This window comes from Bubalus kerabau, chromosome 1 (assembly GCF_029407905.1).
Source record: "Bubalus kerabau isolate K-KA32 ecotype Philippines breed swamp buffalo chromosome 1, PCC_UOA_SB_1v2, whole genome shotgun sequence".
Classification (NCBI taxonomy): domain Eukaryota; kingdom Metazoa; phylum Chordata; class Mammalia; order Artiodactyla; family Bovidae; genus Bubalus; species Bubalus kerabau.
Window position 1 is genome coordinate 39,738,892 of NC_073624.1, and position 20,450 is coordinate 39,759,341.

Sequence of the window (20,450 nt, forward strand, 5' to 3'; positions counted from 1 at the left end):
CTGTGGAAGACCAGATTAATTAAAGAAGATTACTAAGAACTCGTATTATGCAAGAGTGCTTAATAAATGGTAGATAAATGAATAGGAGAAACTGACTTTTTCCTTTTACTTGAATTTTGAACTTACAGATAAACTAAATCACAACTTAATCACAATTAAAATGTTATTAAATGATGTCAAACAGTTATTTATGGCATTCATAAACAGAAGATAGCTTTTTATTGAAACACTGTATTAATAGTTATAATATTCAAAAGTATTATGTAATACTAGGTAATACTTTGCCCCATTTTACAAGAAACTACAATTTAAAAACCTGTAGGTTTTCTGAGAAGTATATTTCACTAGAGCATCCTTTACCTGACCTCTGTGAGGTTGAATCATTACACTTTAATAGCATTGTTCTGTTTGTTTTTTATAGCGTTCTTGTGTAATTCTTTTCTGTTACCTGTGAATCTGTGGCTCAGGAATAAATATCTTGAGAGGAACAAAAACACATTAACCATCGGTGGAAGCTTCATACCTTGTTGTTAGAGAAGAGGCGTCTTCACAGACTATTTGAGCCCTTCTTCTGGATGACATAGTATTGTTTTGCATTCTAATTTCTTTTTCCTACTCTCTGGCCCATGGACAAAAATATGTCACTATTGCTCAGAATATTTAGGCAATGTTTACAAACAAATTAGATTTTCTAAAATAAAAGTAGAAAAGGTGTATGATTGTATTATGAAAACATTAAGGTTGCTTTCTTTTGCTTTTTTCCAAACATAAAATTATATTATGATGCTGAATATATTTGTAAATGACAGGGCTCTCATCTAACCTCAAATTTGGAATCCTTGGTTTAAAGTGTTTGAATTTCATTCGTTTCTCCCAGATTGGGTTGAGGAACAATATGTATCTTTTGTAGACAAATTAAGAAGTTAGAAAAATATTTTTATAAATATCCATATATCACTGAAAAGGCCCTAAAAGTAAATGACTTTACTAAAGAAAATTTCTCTGGATTATTTTAAAAAGATGGAGTTCATATAGTGATTTTTAATCTAGAAATATTTGCTTAATGATAACAAGTGATCAGTTACCTTTCTTAAAAATTACTGTCACTTTTCATTTCCATAATCAGTCCCTTCATTTTAGGGCAGAGACAGTGTTTTCAGGGGAAAGATTCAATGGATCTTTCAGTGGATCCATGGAAAGATTCAATGGAAAGATTCTCAAGGAGACACATTCATTCCCATTTGTCTAATCTCATTCATCCAGCTCTAACCCAAGAGCCATTGACTGAGGATTTCCAAACTGCTATTTTGGTAGGTAAAATGGTGTTTACTGCTTTCCTAATGTATTTCCTTGTTTCTTTTTGGACAGGGGCTAATGCAGGAGATCAATGATTTGAGGTTAAGAGTCAGTGAAATGGAAAATGAAAGACTTCAGTATGAGAAAAAGCTGAAATCTACCAAGGTAAGTTTTCACAATGGCGAAAAATTTTACATAAGTGGCTCCACTACTTATCCATGATCAGTAATATAGATAAAATACATTTTCCACCTAGAATGTGATAAAGAAGACATTTTAAGGCATTTTACAAGTGAACAAAGTTTTTCCCCAAGCTGGAGACCATCTAGAATTTAAACACTATTGTTCTGAATAAGGGCTTCCCTGGTGGCTCAGTTGGTAAAGAATCCACCTGCAATGCAGAAGACCCTGGTTCAATTCCTGGGTCGGGAAGATCTGCTGGAGAAGGGATGGGCTACCCACTCCAGTATTCTTGGGCTTCCCTTGTGGCTCAGCTGGTGAAGAATCCGCCCGCAGTGCGGGAGACCTGGGTTCAATCCCTGGGTTGGGAAGATCCCCTGGAGAAGGGAAAGGCTACCTACTTCAGTATTCTGGCCTGGAGAATTCCATGGAGTGTATAGTCCATGGAGTCGCAAAGAGGTGGACACGACTGAGCAACTTTCACATTCTGAATAAGTAGAGAAGGGAATGGCACCCCACTCCAGTATTCTTGCCTGGAAAGTTCCATGGACAGAGGACCCTGGCAGGCTGCAGGTCCATGGGGTCCCAAAAGAGTTGGACACAACTTAGTGACTGAACAGCAACAATTTTGAATAAGAACCAGGGTTTAACTAATTTGATAGAACATAACCTGTCATTTCTCTCAGTTATCTAATCTCCTTTATAAACCGGTACTGTGTTCTTGGTTACTTAGCTTGTCTTTTTCTATCTGTAGTTTTCTTTCACTCCTGTCTCTCTACCAGTCTTTAATGGCCAAACTTTCTAGCATGAAAATCAAGGTGGGTCAGATGCAGTATGAAAAGCAGCGGATGGAACAAAAGTGGGAATCACTGAAGGTGTAGTAGACCTTGGGTAATGGGTCTATGGCCTGTTGCTTTCTGGCTTGTGTTGTTTTGCTGTGATGGTGTTTTTAGTGGTGTGTGCATTCATTTTTTTGTGTGTGTCCCCTTCCTTTTTTTTTTTAATATGTGTAAAGCTACTTAAAGGGACATTGCGATCCTTAATATTGTTTTCAGAAGCATATGAAATAGTGAAAAGTAATAAACTTGTAAAATGAAAGTATTTGTTTATAAATTAAATCTCATTGTCTTAGAATGAGATCCAAGCATGGTAAAATAATTGCAAAAGTTCACCTGGGAAAGACTTCTCTTTGGTATCAGTAATAAATGGTCTTATTCTTTCAAGACTTTCTCAAAGGTAAATGCATGCATCAGCTAATGCTACCATGGCAGTGAGTAGATGTTACTGTTTAGTAAGCATAGTAGAACTATAAAGAAGCATAGTAAGCTCATGGCAGCACTTCTTGACAGGGCTACTGAAAATTCCTTATATTTGGTGTCGATTCCCACCATAAGTAAAAACTATAATAGGCCAACTTCTTAGCTGCTTTGGAGAGCTACATCTTCTCATAATGCTAAACGTAATAGGTATCTTTACCAACTGAAAATAAAATGTTATATTGAAAATAAAGGCACACTTATTAGCATTGCATAGCTTTATTTCCTGTGTTAAATATAACCAGCTGAAACAAACTTCAGTAAATAGAACATTGGATTTAAGGTCTTAAATAGTTGTGTAGTTTTTTTTTTTTTTTAAGATTAAAGAATCTCTTTTTTTCCCATTGTTGTAGGAGATTCTTTTCTTTTACCTTAGTGATGAGAAGGAATTATTTAGTCCCATGACTTAAAGTTGTTTATTGCCTGCTGCTTTATCCACTAATTAAGTTCTATCTTGTCTAGGGAATATGAGTACCATCTTGAAATGCTGAATAAATGTCAAGCAAGTCTAATATATTTTTTCAAATTTGTATTTTGTTTTGTTTTGATGACACTAAGCATCTAATTTGATTATCTTCTTTGATTAACTTGGTCAGATGTTTTATTTAACATAAGATTTAAACCTTAGGGCTGCCCTAGTCCTAATTACATTCAAAAGATTCATTTTTAATTTGGTCACAGAGAAACTTGAAATAATTATACCACAGTTATTATAAATTGGACTTTTATTAATTGTCTTGCTTCCTGCTTATCATTGCCACTGATTTCTGAAGTTTGTGTCTAAATTCTTATAGTTTTTTTTGTTTCATTCATGAGAACTAATTATTGACTCAAGAGTTAACAGACTCTCTGAATATTCCCTTTTGGTCATAATCTACTGTTTTTGAATGAATTTATCATTTGTAGGAGGAGCTGACATCTCTGAAAGAACAACTGGAAGAGAAGGAATCTGAAGTGAGAAGACTACAAGAAAAATTGGTTTGCCAGATGAAAGGAGAAGGGATTGAAATTCTTGATCGAGGTAAGAATATGTATTAAACATTTGTTTTCTTTTGTTAAAACCGTCACAATCTATAAAAGAAGTTGATGTTAGATGATGTATAACATTAGCATCAAAGAGAGAGGAGCAGCAGAAGCCATCTGAGCCCGGGACCCCAGGGACTTCTCTGAGACTTCACTGTGCTTGGGCACCTGTTAACTTCCTCTTGAGCAGCCAGAGGAGGGCACCGCTGTACTTTTGCGGATGTTTATTTTAGATTAAGCCTAATCATTGGTCTTTGTGTTAGTTGCTCAGTTGTGGCAACTCTTTTGCAACCCCATGGACTGTAGCCCACCAGTCTCCTTTGTCTGTGAGATTTTCCAGGCAAGAATACTGGAGTGGGTAGCCATTCTCTTCTCAAGGGGATTGTCCTGACCCAGGGATCAAACCCAGGTCTCCTACATTGCAGGCAGATTCTTTACTGTCTGAACCACCAGGGAAGCCTACGTGGTTAATTATTACATGGTAAATTCTCATCATGAGAAAGTTCTTGTCCAAATTGCAATTTTCTGTGCAATGAGGGGCTTGAATGAGATTACCTCCATAGTCTTCTTGGCTTTAGATTGCCCTGGCTTTATTTATCTGCAGGTATCACAACTCCCTATCCATCTGAAAATTCAGTTCGTCCAACATTGAGGGAAATGGATCTTTTGTCTCTGTTTTCACATATATAGAATGTACTTTCTTTGGGGACATTCACATGCAGGTTATGCTTTCAAGAGTCTTAAGAGAAAAATGGATTCATAGGACTTGTGAGCTATAGAGGCTACGTTAGAGTAATGCTACCCAAAATCAGATTTGAGGACTAGCACTGGTCTATGATTAGGATAAGACAGAGGATGAGATGGTTGGATGGCATCACTGACTCGATGGACGTTAGTTTGGGCAAGCTCGGGGAGTTGGTGATGGACAGGGAAGCCTGATGAGCTGCAGTCCATGGGATCGCAAAGAGTCAGACACAACTGAGTGACTGGACTGAACTGAACTGGTCTGTGGACCACTTGTTAGCAGTACCTGGCCAGACAGGTATAGGCATTAAGAGCTGGTGTTTAGAAACTCATGGAATCTGATGCTGACATAACATCTAACTGCATGATCAGTGGACTCATCTTGTTGAACAGGAAATGGATCATTTCAGTGCTGTTGAAATTGAATGGTGAGATGGAGATGACATAAGCAGTGTCCTCATCATGTTCAGGAGGGTCATAGATCAGACTACAATGGAAATATAAAAAGCAACTGATGTAACATTAGCTGGTTTTTCATCACAGTGTTTAAGAAGCACTTGTACATGGAAGGCCCAATTTTAATATAAGAAAATCAAGTCTCAGAAAGATGAAGTAACAGAGGTAGTAACTCAGATTTACGTCTTCTGATTAATTACATGAGGTTCTAACCTCACAGAAAGCATTATGGTATTATAGTGCCAGTCCTGAAGTCATAAAATAATGCTTCCTATTCAGTCTTTATGAGATTAAAGTCTCTTTACTTTAGGTAAAAAGAGACCAAATTATAGTGCTTTTGAAATATTATTGTTGTAATATATGCTAACTTCCAATTCAATGGGTTTTCCTGCACAGATGAAAATTTTAAAAAGAAGCTCAAAGACAAAAGTAAGGTTTTTGGTGTATTTCCATGAGCCTTCACATTCACCCAAAGTACTACTTGGACTGTTCTTTGCATGTGTTTTTAAAACATTTCTCTCACCAAAAATGTAAAATTGCTTCATCAATAAGCTCCTCATTTCTTCAGAATTTACAAAATAGAGGATAACTAACAGACGATAGAAGCAGGAGTAAAAGACCATTTTGCAGATTGTACCTGAGTCAGCCCCTTTGCTTTGCAGGATTCAGCAGAGCCCCCCAGACTGGTGGAGGCGAGGAAGCATTTTCTCTGTGGCCTGAGATACAGGGTCAGAGGAGAAAACAATGTTTGTACTCCAATGAAAATCTGCTTTTAAAAAAATAAATTTATTTATTTATTTTTTACTGTACTGGGTCTTTGTTACTACATGCAGGCTTTCTCTGTTGCAGCGTGTGGGCTTGAGGGCATAGGCTCAGTAGTTGTACACAGAGTTAGTTGTCCCTCAGCAGGTAGGATCTTGCCAGATCAGGGATCAAACCCATGTCCCCTGCATTGGCAGGTGGGTTCTTCACCACTGGACCACCAGGAAAGTCAAAACCTGCTGTTTTTAAAATTTGCCACAGTTAACAATCATTTTGAACTTGCTTTTGCTTTCCAGTGTTTTGTAGCCCACTTTTTCACTGAGATCTATATTAGGGGGTTCTATAAACATACCCTCTTGTGTTACAAAAGAAATTGTACCCAGGCTGACTAACAGAGCCTAGATTATATAATGCAGGATAAAGATAAACCCTTAGTGGTCTTTCCTTCAGATGTTAAATTCTTCAGGAAATTTGCCATAAAAAATAATAATAAAAGCAGTTCCTAGAGTATACCGTAATTGAAAATGTTATCTCTCTGCTGGATGATGCATCATTGTGTTAAAATTCACCTTCAGTAGTATTTTTTCTCTTGGAAGCAGACAATTTTAGCTAAACTTTTTTCTGTTTTAATTTTTTTAATTTGTGATCTCATTTTGGATTGACTTTTCATATTTAAAATATTTGTTTTTATGATTAAAGTAGCATGCTTTTCTATTTGAATATCAAGTTTTAAGGAGAATCACTTACTTTGGCCCTTATATTTTAAGATAGTATTGGAAATGAAGTTTATAGATGAAGCAACGTACTTATTATCCTTCTGTATGGAATCTACAGCTAGCTTCTTAGCATGACACTCATGTAAATATCACATTCCATCAGGCTGTTACCATTTGTGTCTCTGTCTTGGTTATAACTGAACATTTTCTCTGCTTTTGTCATATATATGCCATTCATCACTTTCACCTGCTTTATTATAAGTTTCTTCTTTTAAAACTCCATGTTTTTATTGTTATGGCACTGAAATTTCATCTTCAACATTCTTATCAGGATTTTGTTCTTGCTTTGAAAGAGGGCAGTTGTTTTTTTTTCTAGAATGATGATTGTTAAGGTGAGCTATAATAGAAAATGTTCATTTTCAGCTTTTCCCTAAAAGAGAATATAAATGGTAAATGTGCCTTTAAAAAAAAACAAGCAGAATAAATTATTAACATTTTTACCTTAAAACATTTCAACATGAAGAGTCAGTAGTTTCTTCTTATTTTCACACATGTTTAAAAAAACACATTTCTGACTTGATGTTGTGATATTTCAGATATTGAAGTACAAAAAATGAAAAAGGCTGTGGAGTCTTTGATGGCAGCAAATGAAGAAAAGGTATGTAGGTGAAATTTAACTGTTTATTTGGATATGTTACATCATCATTTTGATCATTCCATGCATTTTCATCAGATACCCTAGTTTGAAAGAACATCCCCTAAACAACTGACTTTAAGGGGAAGCATTCTCCCTTCCTGCCCAAGTGGACCTGCTCTCAGTGGGTCAGTGGATAGCACAAGTAGAGCCAGCAGAGAATCCATCCCCCCAGCCCACCATCTTGAATTTAGAAAGTGTTGAAGCTATCAGATCAGCTTTTTACATTCAGGTGACAAATGAGAGAAAGGACATAGTCCATAGTACCTCCTTTCTGTGGTCCCTGGAAATTCCAGGCCACCATATGAACTCTGAAGGAGGTAGCCATGGCAGTTTTAGCTTCACCATCATGTGGACTTTAATCTCTGTGAACACATTGCTTCCTTCACACTGCTGGCCTCTTTCCCATCTGGGATCATCTCTGCTCTTCTGCGTGGTGAGATGCCAGGAAACAGGCACAGGCACCGTAATCAAGATGGCACTAGGCTTTGTTTGAGATGCACTGGCCTAATGCCAACATCTCCAGGAGGGCTTCTCCTCCAGCCATTGCTTCTTCTCACTGCATTCTGCTCAGAGCAGGGACGCAGGCCCTTAATAAAGTAACGTGTCTCTTCGGCTTCCCTGACCAACCACATACCCAGCAGGCAGGTTCAGATCCTGTCACCAGAACTGTCCCCCCCTTCTGTCTCTTAATGAGTAGAACAAGGAGACATTTTCCCACAAAAAGAGTTAACTTCAAGGAAATAAAAACCAAGCCAATGCTAAAGAACTTTGTCTTGATCTTTTTCTCATCATAAGCTTCCTTCTCTTTCTTGCCTAACTCTGTTTATTGCCTTTCAGTAAACTCATTCTACCCACCCACCCATATATAGGTTTATTTGTGGTAGTTCTCCCCACATCAAATAAAAAAGTTATTAGCAAGCTGTCCACATAGATTGAGTTTGAAAAAAAAAACAACACTAAAATTCGTTTTGTTTTCATTTCTCTCCCTCAAAAAGCAACAATAGCAAGCAAAACTCCCAATGTTGTATGAGGGCTTATTAGATGCTCAGACTTCTCTAAGAGCACCAAGAGTGACCTAACTTCTTGGTGGTTCCAAGAAGCCTTCAAAGAGGACATATTTGTGCAAATCCTGAGTGAGAGCAAGAGTCATTCATCAGGAAAATGAAGTGTTCTGGGCAAAAGATCCATGAGCAAAAACACAAGTCAAAACCAAGTCTTGAAACAGCCACGGCATACTGGGAGAGTTCTGGAGCCATGAGATACAGGTGGAGGACATGAGTGTATGAGGGGGTGCTATAGTGAAGCTGATGATTTAACGATTTGGGGTCTCAGCTTTAGACCTCGAACAGTGACATAATTAAATTGCTGTGTTAAAAAGCCAATTCTGGTGGCAGAATAGAAGCAAGAATAAAAGAAAGAAAATGAAGACAACAATTAAGAGGCTGTTGAAATAGGTGAGAAATGAAGATGTGGAAACAAGGCAGTGGCAGTGAAGTGATAAGGAGGGGGGGGAGTTTTAGAGAAATTCACTGGTTAGCAAGATTTTTAAATCTTTGGATTTGGGAAAGATTTTCTGGTTTGGGCAGTGGGTTGAATGAGGGTACCCATAAAAGAGTTAAGGGAATCCAAGCAGAGACTCAAGTACTCGGGGCGAATAATGAGCTTCATTTTAGATGTATTCAATTTGTGATGTGTTTGTGGGACATTACAGAGATTTCTCATAGAAAGTTGGAGAATGAATCTACATTTTAGGATTAATGTAGGATTATAAGTTGGTGGGCAGTGAACCCTGTCAATTTTAGGAGAAATATGTAGTTGAATTATGTAGATTGGTGGGGACAAAACTATAGTTGATGTATCAGTTTGCTTTTGCTCTGTAATAAATCACATTTGTTGATTCTCATACTTCTGTAGATTGGCTAGATTGTTCTAGTCCGGGCTGACTTTGCTGATCCTCGACCATTTGCTGGTGGCTGGGATGGGGCTGGATAGTTTAAGATGGTGTAATTCACATGTCTGGTGATTGACAAGACTGGGCTGTGTCTTCTCCAAATGATCCCCCTACCTCCATTAGGCTAACCTACGCTTCTTCACATAGTGGCCTCAGAGTTCCTAGGGCAGCAAGAGAGGACACGCCCCAGTGTGCAACTACTTTTCAAGCCTTTGCTTTGAACCACATTTGTTATATATCATTAGCCTAAGTAGGTCATATGGTCATGCCCCAAATACATGTTGCAGGGAGCTAGGGGACCCATGTTCATCATCTACCAAACTGAGGGCCTGGGAGAAGAGAATAGGGTAAGGGAGAAAACCCTGAAGCTCTAACATTTCATATTCTGGGTTGGGACGATAGCTTGGGGTGGAGTTGGGGGTAATGAAAGTAGAATATTCATCTGCTCAAGGATTAATAAATCAAGACAGAAGAAAAGAAAGAGTGGAGAGGAAAATGAAAGAAGGAAAGTGGGGGCCAATCAAGTGCCACCTGGAGATCAGATTCGGAAAAGGATGAAAAGTGTCCATTGTTTTTAGTAAAGAGAAGGTCGTGCGTGTGTGCTGTGTGTCCGACACTTTGCAACCCCATGGACTGTAGCCCGCCAGCCTCCTCTGTCCATGAGATTTCCCAGGGAAGAATACCAGAGTGGGTTGCCATTTCCTACTCCAGGGAATCTTCCCAACGCAGGGACTGAACCTGTGTCTCCTGTGGCTCCTGCATTGGCAGGAGGATTCTTTACCACTGCGCCACCTGAGAAGCCCCGAAGAGAAAGGTCCCTGATGACTAATTGAAGCAACTTTGACAGAGTGTTTTGAGAAGGGGAAAACCAGATGGAGATTGATGGTGGCTGATGAAGATAACAAGTATAGATCTTTCTTTCCAGCTCTGACTTATGTTAGAGAGGAGAGTAATTAAAGTTGATTTTTTTCTTGGCTTTTTTTTGTATCTTATTACCTTGTTTTGTTTTTGTTTTTTAAAGATGGCAGCTGAAGGATAGGATCTCTAAATTTAGAGGTACTTTTTCTATATCTCTGATGTATGTAGGAAAAATATTCTAGACATTAGCAGTTTTATTAAAGTTTAGAACTATTCTTTGAATAATGTAAATAATTCACGTCTGCTCATTCTTTGTGTCACAATTACTTTTATTGTTTTAAAACCACAATATTACAAATTATTATTTTATTAATAGGATCGGAAAATAGAAGATCTTCGACAGTGCCTGAACAGGTATAAGAAAATGCAAGAAACAGTGGTTTTGGCTCCAGGTAAAAAAGGTATGTAGCTCTAAGAGCTTTTCTACTTGAGTTGATTTTACCTGGCTGTAAACTTTTTACATTTGGCCTCAATTGCTATTATTTCAAATTAGGTGGGTCATCCATTCATTCAACAAAGTTATTAGGCATCTCTTCTCTGCCAGAAAAAGTGTATGCTGCTGAGTGCGGTCTTGTTTGGTTGCTCAGACAGAGCCATCCCCATGTATAGGGGACATTCCAGAGAGAGAATCACAGCATGTGCGAGAACCTCGGTGGAAAAGGACCTCAGTGTGTGTACATAGAGCATTCATTGTACAGCAAACTAGCATAACATTGTAAAGCAATTATACTCCAATTAAAAAAAAGGAGACGCATGTGCCTGAAAGGTCGTGGGCAGAGGGGAGAGTGAGACAGATAAGATAATAGAAGCGACACAGCCAGATCATGCAAGTGAGGAGTTCAGCTCTCATTTCAGCCCAGAGGATCCACTGAAGGGTCTTAACAAGTCAGTGACATGACAGATGGAGCATCATGGACTATGGACCACTGGGACTATTCCAGCAGTGTTGGAAGGAAGGGAAACCAGTCAAGAGAACCTTGCAGTATTACAGTGGGAAGATTTGATAGTGCTGATTGGAAATCTGTTTTGCTGTTCAGTTCAGTTCAGTCGCTCAGTCGTGTCCGACTCTTTGCGACCCCATGAATTGCAGCACACCAGGCCTCCCTGTCCATCACCAACTCCCAGAGTTCACCCAAACTCATGTGCATCGAGTCAGTGATGCCATCCAGCCATCTCATCCTCTGTTGTCCCCTTCTCCTCCTGCCCCCAATTTCTCCCAGCATCAGAGTCTTTTCCAATGAGTCAACTCTTCGCATGAGGTGGCCAAAGTATTGGAGTTTCAGCCTCAGCATCAGTCTTTTCAATAAACACCCAGGACTGGTCCCTTTAGAATGGACTGGTTGGATCTCCTTGCAATCCAAGGGACTCTCAAGAGTCTTCTCCAACACCACAGTTCAAAAGCATCAATTTTGGTGTTACCCTTGACTTAATAGTGTGATGAGTTAGATGAGCAAAGTGAAAAAGAAGAAAGCGTCAGGAAAGATGAACATTTCTGGCTAAAGCAACTAGCAGAGGATGGCTCCACTTACCAAGAGGGGGAAACCTAGAGGAGGAGCATTGCAGGGCTTGAGGGGGATTGTGTTCAGCTTTGAATACTTTTTTTAAAAGTCTGTAAAACATCTAAGTAAAAATAGCTTGTATTTTGTTGTACTTATTATTATTTTATCTGCTGATGGGCCAATTGGCCATCTTCAAGTATGGCAAAGCTTTGGGGGTCATTCAAAATAAGCAAAAATGTTAAGAGCTTTGAAGTTCTCTTGTTCATTCACACTGCATAGGTGGGGCTATTTACTTTAAAAGTAAGTGGTGAAAATAAGTCTTTGGGAAGGTACTTGTAGAACACTTGGGATTTTGAAATTTTAATTTTGATGGGTTCACAAAGAAAGAAAATCCTTTGGACCAGGATCTTTGAACAAAATGGATCTTCATCTTTTTGTCCATGAGGCCTGGCATGTATTAAGACTTTATAGTTATCTGAATGAGCAAGTAAACCTGTAATTATCATGACAGTTCTCATCACAGCATTTTCTATGCCTTCACAAGAGTCTCTTTTAAGGAATATTACAGATTCTGTAATTAATTTTTACATAAAATTATTATGTAAATATTTTACATAGTAGTTTTGCATAGTCACAGTATTTGTAACATTGTTTGACTTTATAGAATCTCAATACTATAATCTAACGTTTCAAAATGAAAGAAGAGCAGATTGATTTCTGCAATTAGACTATATTGTAAAACTTTTAGAAAATAGAGAAAAGGGGTAAAAATCACTCATAATTGCACTGGCATGATCACTACTGGCATTTTCATGTAATTCTTTCTGTCTTTTTAATCTATGCATATAAAAATAGTCTAGTTAAAAGAGAGAGTTTTTAACCCTGTACAGAAGGATTTTTATAAACCATTAGAAATTATGTCCTGTTCTAATGAGTTTCATCAACAGTGCTTTCTTAGTAGGATTTATATTTACTTTGAAAATCCTCAGGCAATTCTAAGAATACCTCAATTCTAATAAAATTAGAGTAAAAATCTAATAAAATCTAAATTAAAAAGCTATGTCTAGTTAGTATCTGTAAACAAGTAAATGATTTGCCATTCTGTGTTAAAGACTAGTTGGAAGGACCATTCTGTTTTTTAAAAAAGAATGTCTGGCACTGTTGTTCAGCACTTAATCCTTTTCATTTCTAGACACATTAAAAAAAAATTCTCAGAGTTGCTACTTTGCTGGTTATGTGATTGCTTTTTTCCATTAAGTCATTATTCTTTCTGCTTTAAAATTAAATGAATGGTATAAAGAACCCTCTTAAGAGGGACCAAGAGTCATCATCTTTTCTCTTTTCCCTTTTTGCTTTGCACATTTTTTTTCAAGAGCATAGTCGTGATGGAAATGGAGTTGTGTGTGACTTTGTTGTTGTTTAGAATCACTTTTGTTGTACTACTGGAATTCCTCCACAGGTTATTTCTGAAGTGAAATATTTAAAGCTCCAAATGCTGCCACAAAATTATAGAAGGGTTGTCAGACTAAGTTAGCTTTAATGCCAATGCTGTGAATCCATAGTTATGTCTGTTAAATCACTATTGATTAATTGATTACCTCCATTAATACCAGTGCTGGATACTCACTGGACCTTAGGTGCTCCCAGTTTAAGATGTTGTTCCTAGGGCCCATGTTGTTGTTCTTAGGGATGCCAGAAGTTGACTCTTTGATTTTTAAGGATCAGAAAACTCTTTATGTTCAAGATCATTGGGATTCTTATCTTCTTCCAAAAGTGAGAAGCTGCTGGTGTCCACTCTGCGCTTTGTTGTTTCCTAGGCCAAGATGGCGACTTTGAAGACCTGCTTCCATCCAGCTCTTTTTCCACCCTGCTGGATGCTCAGGGCTTTAGTGATCTGGAGAAAAACCTGTCGCCGACGCCAGTAAGGGGATCTCCCAGTCATGACCCATTTAACACAAGTGCTCCAGAAGAGGTATTTACAGACTTATTGTTTCTTCATGTTAAAGAGACTCTGTCACTGAAAGTTAAAGTGTGATTGATAGCATCAAAGTCATGGATTCTTTTCTTAGTTGGATCACGGACTTGCTTTGTCTTGGCAGTCATTATGACCTCTGGGTCTTTATTTGAAACATCTTTTTTTCCCCCCCTCTCTTTAATAAATAAAGGTTTGGGCCATTTGCAGCAACATGGATGAACCTAGAGAGTGTTATTTTGAGTGAAGTAAGTCAGACAGAGAAGGAAAAAATATCACATGACATCCCTTATATGTAGAATCCGAAAAGATATGATACAAATGATCTTACTTACAAAACAGAAACAGACTCACAGACTTGGAAAACAAGCTTATGGTTGCCAGGGGAAAGGATCAGGGAGAGGATAATTAGGGAGTTTGAAATGGACATGTACACACTGCTGTACTTAAAATGGATAACCAACAAAAACCTACAGTATAGCACATGGAACTCTGCTCAGTGTTATGTGGCAGCCTGGATGGGAGGGGAGTTTGGGGGAGAATGGATACATGTATATGTATGGTTGAGTCCCTTTGCTGTTCACTGGATACTATCAAAATTGTTTGTTAATTGGGTATACCCCAATACAAAATAAAAAGTTTAAAAAGGAAAAAAATAAAGACTTGGGCAATGTCAAAATCAGTTATATAATTCAGGAAAGACATATGAATCCTTTGGAGATAGATGTCTTCAATATGAGATTATAATCTACTTACTAAAAAATAAGTAGGCAATGAATAAAGTGGGGGCAATGTGAGATTGTGTAAGTTTTAGTCACTTGTGATGATAACATGGAAAGGTGATGGACTTCGGTTAACAAGCTGGGTATTGTGGAGCCATGTATTGCGTGGAGGTACCCAAACTGGAAGTCAGCAAATGAATTATCTACTAGCATAGTTATGGCAAAACAAGATGAAACAAATTGCCTTGACAGACTACACATTGGTTGCTTGATCGCTTGGTAAATATGGTATCATCTGCATGGAGGATCTGCTTCATGGGATCTGTAGCATTGGAAAATGCTTTAAAGCAGCAAACACCTTCCTACGGCCCTACAAATTATCTTCACAAGGTGGAATGAAGAGAAAGACCACATATTTTATAGAAGGTGGAGATGCAAGGTGGAGTAGACCAGATCAACAGGTCTTTTGAACTAGGGTGTCTACCATGATTATTTTTGTAATCTCATCAGTTAATAAATAGTGACTACTTTCAAATTTAAAAAAAAAGAAGAAAATTTCCCCTTCAATTTGTTAAACTTGAACAAAGCAGCTAGAGGGAAATAAACAGCCTTAAACTCACTTATATTACTTTCACTTCAAAGTGGCACCAAAATCTATTATTGTTCTCTGCTGCACACCATCCCCAAAACTTTGTGGCTTGAACCACAACCTTGGTTTTGCTGATGAATCTGCAGTTTGGGCAGGGTTTGGCAGGAGCATCATGTCTTTGCTCCCCTGGACATCAGCTGGAATGGTGAGAAACCTAGGGGCTTGAGTCATCTGAAGGCTACTCTATTCACGTGTCTGGTGGGTGAGGCAGACTGTTGACTAGGACTTCAGCTGAGACTCAGACTGGAACAACTACATGTGATGGCTTAGCTTCCTCTCAGTGTGGTGGTGGGTCTTAAGGATGAGCGTCCCAAGGAGAAGACTGGGCAGATTTTACCACCTTTTGTGACTTATCTCAGAAGTCGTGTAGAATCTCTTCTCCTATAGTCACAGGTCCATCCAGATTCAAAGAGTGGGAACATAGACTCTACCTGTTGATGAACAAGTGCCAATATCATAAAAATACATGGGATGGGATATATCGGGACAACCATATTTGGCTGTCTGACTCCAACAATTTATATCCCTCTCCCATGGAAAATAACATTCATTCCCTCTTCAAAGACCCCTCAGCCTCATTCCAGTTTGGCATCAGTATCCCTGGATCTTGTCATAAAGATCAGGTCAAGTTATAGATGAAGCTCTTGGGGTACATTTTCTTGGGCACAGCTTTGTGAATACCATTCCATTCTATTTAAGGAACCTGGAACTTAAAGGACAAGCTGTCTGTCCGCCACACATCCAGCGTACAGTAGTGGGATAGACATAACGTAGCTGCTGTAGGCACTCCTATTGAAAAATAGAGAAATACAAGGCACACCTGTGTCACTAGTCCATAGCAATTCCATGGAGCCTAGTCCTCTAGGCTCTTGGTTTCCTTTTGAGCCATCCTTTTTAATGAGAAGAAGCCTGTATTTGCAGATGAGTAGTTTTCTGTTGCAGAGAAGGCAATGGTACCCCACTGCAGTACTCTCACCTGGAAAATCCCATGGATGTAGGAGCCTGGTAGACTGCCGTCTATGGGGTCGCAGAGTCGGACATGACTGAAGTGACTTAGCAGCAGCAGCAGTTTTCTGTTGAGTGTCCATTTAGGTCACAAAGCCTTCATTTCTTCTCATTTTCTACTAGCTATATTCCTTTCAGTCTAAACATTTAGAATTTCTTATGAATCAATGTATAATTCACTCCATTAGATAAAATCATATCCACAAATATCTTCACCAAAAAAACCTTCATAACCTTAGGTTCCCTGTGAGGCCACTGAGATATCCCTTTATCTTTAAAGTTTTTTGACCTTTTTGAAAGGTTCAAGGAGAGCACCACCTCAAATTTTCCTCTCTTAACAAAGCCACACCTGTGGCTTCATCTTAAGGCTGTTTTCCTGACAACACCTGTGCTTGATCTCTGCCTTGAAACCATTTCTTAATTTTAATATGTAGTGTTCGATCTAGGGAAACTAGGAATGAGAAACAGTTTGATTTTTCAATTAAATCTTGGCTCCTTTATATTTAACAGATCCTTCTTTGTCCATCTCTCTTCTAACATTTTATTATAGGAAATTGTGAGAAGTAATCAAATAGCATCTTTACTTAAAATATGAAATTTCAATTGAATGAGAAAACAACATTTCTCTTAGCTGAAATGTGTCATTAAAAAGGTATTGATGAGAAGGGGAATTGCATGAAGGTAGTCAAAAGGTACAAAGGCTATTAGTAAGTACTAGGAAAGTGATGTACAACGTGAGGACTACAGTTAACACTGTATTGTGTATTTGAAAGTTGATAAGAGAGTATATCCTAGAAGTCCTCATCATAAGGGAAAAACTTTTTCTTCACCTATCTATATGAGGTAATAAATGCTAATTAAACTTAACTATGCAATCATATAAAGTGGCTAAACTTTCACAGTGGCTATATGTCAGTTGTTGTTGTTCAGTTGCCAAGTCGTGTCCAGGACTTTTCAATCCTGTGACTTGCAGCGCGCCAGGCTTCCCTGTCCTTCACTATCTCCCAGAGTTTGTTCAAACTCATGTCCATTGAGTCGATGATGCCATCCAACTATCTAATCCTCTGCTGCCCCCTTCCCCTCCCACCCTCAATCTTTCCCAGCATCAGGGTCTTTTCCAGTGAGTTGGCTCTTCACATCAGGTAGCCAAAGTATTGGAGCATCAGCTTCAGCATCAGTCCTTCCAGTGAATATTCAGGGTTGATTTCATTTAGGATTTACTGGTTTGGTCTCCTTGCCATCCAAGGGACTCTCAAGAGACTTCTCCAGCACCACAATTCGAAAACATCAATTCTTTGGCGCTCAGCCTTTTTTCTGGTCCAGCTCTCACATCTGTACATGACTACTGGAAAAACCATAGCTTTGACTATCTAGACCTTTGTTGGTGAAGTGATATCTCTGCTTTTTAATACACTGTCTAGGTTTGTCATAGATTTTTTTCAATAAAACTGATAGGAAAAAAACCTAAGGAGTTAGTTAAGGAATAAGAATTATTTTAGAGGGAAAAATTCTCTAGTTGTTAAATATTTACACTAAAAGATAAAATACTGTATGATGGCCACGGCATGTGCTCCATTTGTTGAAAGCAGCTGCTGTTCCATATGGGACATACCCGGATAACCTCATATCTTTACAAAAAACAAAAGTCTTCACTATGTGAATTGCAGTTTAATGACAGATACTAAGTTTGGAACAAAAATGACTTTAGGATGACTGAAGATGTTCAGCCACATCTTTAAAGAAAAGTCAGGAGGGCAATTTGAGGTTGGAGTGAAAGCCCTAAATTTTTAAAGGAAATCTAGAAAATGGGTTGGTTTGCTAGTGCAGCTATTTTACCCAAGGAGGAAAACCAAGGAAGTGAGTGCACATCAGCAAATGGGTATGGTGGTTAAATAAATTGCCTGGAATGAATCATAAAGATTCAAACTGAAAAAAGTGATAATGAAGTAATCTATTTTATAATAATATGACTTGTTAAGGAACAAAATTCAGCTGGGTAAATTTTAAAGATCTGTTGGTTTTATTCAGTGATTCATGAATCCAGCAGCATTCCATCAACTGTTATAGTCAAAGTGGAGCAGAAAAGGGAAGTCTTACTTGGCCTGTGCTGATTGGTATAACACAGGGTTATTCCCTTACATAGAATAGAGGTCTTGGGCCCCAGCCAGGTAACTTGTGCTGAACAGGAAGTGCTGACTGGTTGACCTAGTCCTTCCTTGTCTTGGAAAGCTGAACATAGGAAATGTAGTTATGTACAGGCTTGCTAATATAGGGCTTAGCATGAGTGACTCCATCTTGTGCCCAATCTTTAACAGACTTCACATTTTATAACTTTTTCTAGTATCACAGGATGGGACTGCCACTCAGTAACTGAAACAAATCTCACAAAGCTGTTTTTATTGCTTATTTAAGTAAGTGAATTTGTTGGTGGGTCAAGGACATTGGGCTTTCAAGTGGCAGGAGTGAGCTGGCATCAGTTGTGAGTGGTTGTGAAGGTGAGGCTGTTGTTGACTGGTTGGCACTCAGAAGTGTGTTCCTGGTGTGGGTCCTTACCTGACTAACTTACTCCCAGAAGCCAAGAGCTGTCTTGGATTGGTTGACTTTCAAAAGTGAGTTCATTGAGGCAAGTTTTTTTCATTTTATACTGGAATTTTTTTTTTAAGTGCTTCATTTATTTCTTCATGGTGTGGCTCACAATCTAACTGCTCTCTGGTTGTCAGAAATTACTGAAAACCAGTGTTTAGCAAGCCTTTCACAAAATCCATCCTTAGAATATACAAAGCATACATTTTTGGGGGAGAAAATGTATTATGCTTTTTTGTTGTTTTTGCTATGATATTGTTACTACTAAGTTTTGTGTTTTAAGTAGTGTAGCCACAAAAATCTATTATAATTTGTTTTAATGACACTTTTCATCAGTTCTGTTAACTGAAGTTAGTTAACCTGTGCACATATAGAATAATTAACTACCATATTAGACTAATGGTAGAAATTAAAGTGAAAATAGTGCTTTGTTTACAAAACTCTTTAACCAAATTTCATCTACAATTATTGCAACCCTGTAAGGTAGGCATTGACATTATCATTTTACAGAGGAGAAAATCAATGCACAGTTATGTGACTTGCCTAAGGTCAAGTTCGCTTAGTCAAGTGTGTCAGGGCCAAGATGTCAATCAGGGCTTAATGTGGTTAGGATTTACTATTAACTTTCTTAATGGTATTTATTATGCCTTCTTCTCAATATTCAGTGTCTTCTTCAAATGTGCCTTCAAAAATTACCTTCTTCTGAATGTTTCCTCTGGATGTTTATGTCCTAAAACCATTTTATCAATATAAGGATAGAGTTCTAAACACAGGTGTATGAAATTTTAGCAATAGACGACTTGTCTTATTTATCTCTTTGTTACTCTGTGGCTTATGTTCTGTTTGTTTGATGGATTGATTTGGGGTTTTTTATTATTACATTACAGTTCCACACCAGCATCTTGCAAGTTTCAATCCCTTCATTATTGCCAGCATCTAAAGGCTTGGAAACTTCTGAAAAAGCAAAATTGCCTTCTAAGCCAGAGACTCCATTTGAGGAGAGGTATGTCATTTATGACCTAACACTGCAATATGAATACTCAGAAAAGTAGATCCACCAAAAGCAGGAGTGGGCTGCATTTATTTATAGACATAATCTTTTACCCAGAGAAGCAAGAAACAGCAAGACACAGGCCAGGGAGCCCCATAGCAGTTCTGTATTATTAAAACAAGAGGTGTGAAGCAGGAAGTAACTGGAGGTTCGGCCGGGGAAGTATGCTGATCAGGTTAGAGAGGGAACTTGGCTTGTATATCCTAGGTCCCAGGTGGTCATCAAAGGGCTGCAAGGAGAATAGCAACAGTCATGTTCCTGAGGCTATTTGAAAGATGTTGTCAAGGAGCCAAGACAAGGATCCGATAGTCTCTCCCTAGGCAAATGGAATGTGGGGGGAACGTGTTCCCAAATTAATTGCCTAATCTTCCAATTAGACTAAATAAAATTAAGTAGAATATCAAAAGAGAGAGAAGTAACTGTTTTTGCACAATTTTTTTTATTGACAGTTTTGTTCACTTGGAATAGTCTTTTTTTTTTTTCATGAAACTCATCAATTTTTTTTTTTTAACAATATTTTAGTGATGAAATTGGTTCTGCTGCTGAAACTCAACTGTGTGATAGTCTTGCGTAAGTTCTGTTTTATCAAATGTGAAAAATATGATTGCTGCTTGGGACACAAAAGGGTCTGTAACACTAACAATGACTAGTATTAGAAGCAGGTGACCCTGAGGCCTGCATGAGTGAATGCAGCCGTAATGACCAGAGAGGGTGGGGGTCGGGGTTGTGAAGAAACAAATAAATCCTTCTCTTTTACCATTATTTCATGCCAGCTTTCTGCTGATCTTGAGCCTTCCTTCATCAGTTTCCATGTGAAGTTCAGTGCTTTAAATTTCATTTTTGTACTGACCTATATTTTGAGTTGGAGAAGGAAATGGCAACCCACTCCAGTGTTCTTGCCTGGAGAATC

The 20,450-nt window shown here is 38.2% G+C and overlaps 1 protein-coding gene across 11 annotated transcripts in view; it reads left to right on the forward strand.

The window, feature by feature from the left end:
• Positions 1-20,450, forward strand: part of PPFIBP1 (PPFIA binding protein 1) — a 205,769-nt gene that overhangs the window by 164,624 nt on the left and 20,695 nt on the right. For 6 of the 11 annotated variants that reach the window (XM_055572634.1, XM_055572615.1, XM_055572620.1 and 3 more), the window contains 9 exons: positions 1,369-1,461; positions 2,259-2,351; positions 3,699-3,813; positions 5,412-5,444; positions 7,090-7,151; positions 10,376-10,460; positions 13,376-13,530; positions 19,377-19,492; positions 20,063-20,110. In XM_055572634.1, coding sequence (XP_055428609.1) covers positions 1,369-1,461; positions 2,259-2,351; positions 3,699-3,813; positions 5,412-5,444; positions 7,090-7,151; positions 10,376-10,460; positions 13,376-13,530; positions 19,377-19,492; positions 20,063-20,110 — 800 coding nt within the window. The remainder of the gene's footprint in view (positions 1-1,368; positions 1,462-2,258; positions 2,352-3,698; positions 3,814-5,411; positions 5,445-7,089; positions 7,152-10,375; positions 10,461-13,375; positions 13,531-19,376; positions 19,493-20,062; positions 20,111-20,450) is intronic. The other 5 variants (XM_055572654.1, XM_055572667.1, XM_055572666.1 and 2 more) reach the window with 3 other exon arrangements.